The sequence below is a fragment of the Austrofundulus limnaeus genome, unplaced genomic scaffold, assembly GCF_001266775.1.
Source record: "Austrofundulus limnaeus strain Quisiro unplaced genomic scaffold, Austrofundulus_limnaeus-1.0 Scaffold1000, whole genome shotgun sequence".
NCBI lineage: Eukaryota > Metazoa > Chordata > Actinopteri > Cyprinodontiformes > Rivulidae > Austrofundulus > Austrofundulus limnaeus.
The window spans coordinates 118,678-121,489 of NW_013953402.1; the positions used below are offsets into that span (position 1 = coordinate 118,678).

At 43.8% G+C, this 2,812-nt stretch overlaps 1 protein-coding gene across 2 annotated transcripts in view; it reads right to left on the bottom strand.

The window, feature by feature from the left end:
- The window catches only part of tafazzin (tafazzin, phospholipid-lysophospholipid transacylase), a 14,693-nt gene extending 12,556 nt beyond the window's left edge, over positions 1–2,137 (bottom strand). For both annotated transcript variants that reach the window (XM_014030114.1, XM_014030113.1), the window contains exons 1-3: positions 1,991–2,137; positions 1,707–1,835; positions 1,577–1,622 (exon numbers count right to left, since the gene is read on the bottom strand). In XM_014030114.1, the coding sequence (XP_013885568.1) occupies positions 1,577–1,622; positions 1,707–1,835; positions 1,991–2,099 (284 nt within the window). In that variant the 5' untranslated portion in view covers positions 2,100–2,137. The remainder of the gene's footprint in view (positions 1–1,576; positions 1,623–1,706; positions 1,836–1,990) is intronic.
- Positions 2,138–2,812: the final 675 nt, after the last annotated feature.

The window sequence follows — 2,812 nt, forward strand, 5'->3', positions numbered from 1 at the left end:
GGATTAGATGGATTATAATAATGTTTTTGAGTGATAACTCTTACAGCTCTTTTCTGAAAAACAAAAGCTTTATCAAGTCCCTCCGGACCCCAAAGCTCTTTACACTCACAGACATTCACCCATTCACACACTGATGATGGTAAGCTACATTGTAGCCACAGCTACCCTGGGGTACACACTGACAGAGGCGGGGCTGCCATGCACCGGTGCCACCATCTGACCACCATCAGTAGGTAAGGTGGGTGAAGTGTCTTGCCCAAGGACACAACGACTGAAAAAGCTGGACGGGGGATTAAACCGGCGACATTCCGGTTCCAGGACGACTCCCCCAACCACTCTGCCACAGCCGCCCTACTGGAGGGTGGGGGGGACTGGCTCACGTACGTTTCAATAGTTCTTTTTACAATACTCCCAAATCAGAGCTTGGATACCTTCTGGCTGTTTCCGTGTAATTTCAGAGGTACAGGGAACCCCAAACCCGAAACCCCCAAGTGTTTGACTTTTTGAGTATTAGCTAAAGTCGGACATTGATCCTGGAGAAGCTGAAAGCTCGGCAGTATTGTCCACACTATTTGTCTGATTGGATTTGTCAAATTGAGATGTACCAGCAGACATTAAGGCAGCTGGAAAACTATTATCGTCTACCTGACCGAAAACAGTTTCTTCTGTTCCCAAACAACTGATTACAGAGTCGGCTCTCCCCTACGTGGCCTTGAAGGGCTGTGGAACTAAATTCCTCCTGGTGTTTAAGTTGACTGAGGCTCGCTCCCCCCACCTCTCCCCCTCTCACTCCCTGTGATCTGGTTCCTGGAGGACAAGCTGAAGCTGCACAGAATGAACAATCATCATCAGTACTCTGAACTATGGGGTTTATCTTTTGGGGACTGGATTCTTCAGACTCATTTTTCAGATATTCACACAAGTGCCTACAACATTCATGGCTTCAGAAACACACACCCCTAAACTCACTTACTCCTCTGGCTAACAAATGTGCTCTATGCAGAGGTTTTTTTTTAATATAAACACCATAGTGTGTCACATTTAGTGAGATAATATGATGTTATTGTTTTTTCCCCCTCATCTATCCTTGTGTGGTATTTAGTGTTTCTTTTAAGGGCCGTGCTCCTCATGATCTTTCATGATGTTGATCCTTGCTCTGTGCAGGGTCTGTGGCTGCATGACCCAGGGCACCTGTTCCCCTATGTTTGTTTATGTTCTGTCTTGTGAATGGGTGTTCTGAACTGTAGGGATCAATAAACTATCATCATCATCTTAACATCAACATTCTTTGCAAGTGTTGAACAGACCCTTTTTTAAGATAAGATATGCAGTTTTTAATCAAAATAAAAACTAATAAAGACTCAGTCTACCAGTTTGGCAGGTCAGCTGTAGGGCTGCCACGATTAATCGATTAATCGACGACTAATCGATTATTAAAATAATCGATGACTAATTTAATAATCGATTAATCGTTTTCTTTTTTTNTTTTAAAAGTGTACTCCTGTATTCTCACTATTTAGAATCACCAGTGAGTCTCCATCAGTTGCAGCCTGGTGAGGTACTGAAGAGAACTCACCATCGCATCTTCTTGAAGTTCCACAGCTGTCTGAGCTTCAGCACACCTGAAGCACACAATGGTTTTATTATTCTCAGCACTGCTGCCAACTGAAATGGCCAAGAGGGCTGCTCACTGTCCCTGCTCTCACCCCAGATGTGTGGGTCATCCATACAGGACTGGTGATTGGCCAAAGTGATGAGGGGTGTGTCTGAGGGCCTGTGGTCAATCAGCTTCAACAGAACGTCATGGTTGTGGACTGTCAGATAATTCATGTACTCTGAGCAGAGRCATCGAGGAAGCAGAGGGGACACAAAAGACAAGAGAAGAGAACATGTCATCAACAAAGCCTTTGKCCTTTTTAAAATCAAAATGTGAAAACTTTCTCTGTGCACTGTTGTTGTTTGTATAGATGTGAAATCTCTGATCACTTACTGGTCCAGAAGTAGGAATAGGAGCCCACCAGACCCATGACCAATGAGCTGGAGATCCTCCATGCCAGAGCAGGACAATGTGGAAATGGCCATTTGACCTCCAGAGGCATCCTGGCTCTCCAAAGATGCTACATCCACACAGTGCAACCTAACAGGACAACAAGACCAGAGGACAATCACACACTGCTCATTATGACACGTTTCTTATGCAACTCTGAGCAGAACCTCTCAAATATCATTTTTAAATGGTCAATGGACTGAACTTATAGAGYGCTTTATCAAGTCCCTCCGGACCCCAAAGCTCTTTACACTCACAGACATTCACCCATTCACACACTGATGATGGTAAGCTATATTGTAGCCACAGCTACCCTGGGGTAGCTGTGGCTACAATATATAATCGTTTGTGCAATATATAATCGTCTGTATAATCGTTTGTGGCAGCCCTAGTCAGCTGTAATACTTTTTAACTACTAGCTTGTGAGCTGATTGAATTTTAACAACAGCCAGATGACCTAAATGTTTTTATCCTGATCAGCTCACATCTTTTTCAAGGTCCTCCTGCCTATCATGCATGTGTATAGATCCATACACGGATCGATACACACTGAGTATGGATCAATACACACTGTGAATAGAACGACACACACAGTGTATGGATCCATACACTTACACACAGAGTATGGAACAATACACACTGAGTATGGAACGACACACACTGTGTATGGAACAATACACACACTGTGTATGGATCAATACACACACTGTGTATGGAACAATACACACACTGTGTATGGATCAATACACACACTGTGTATTGATC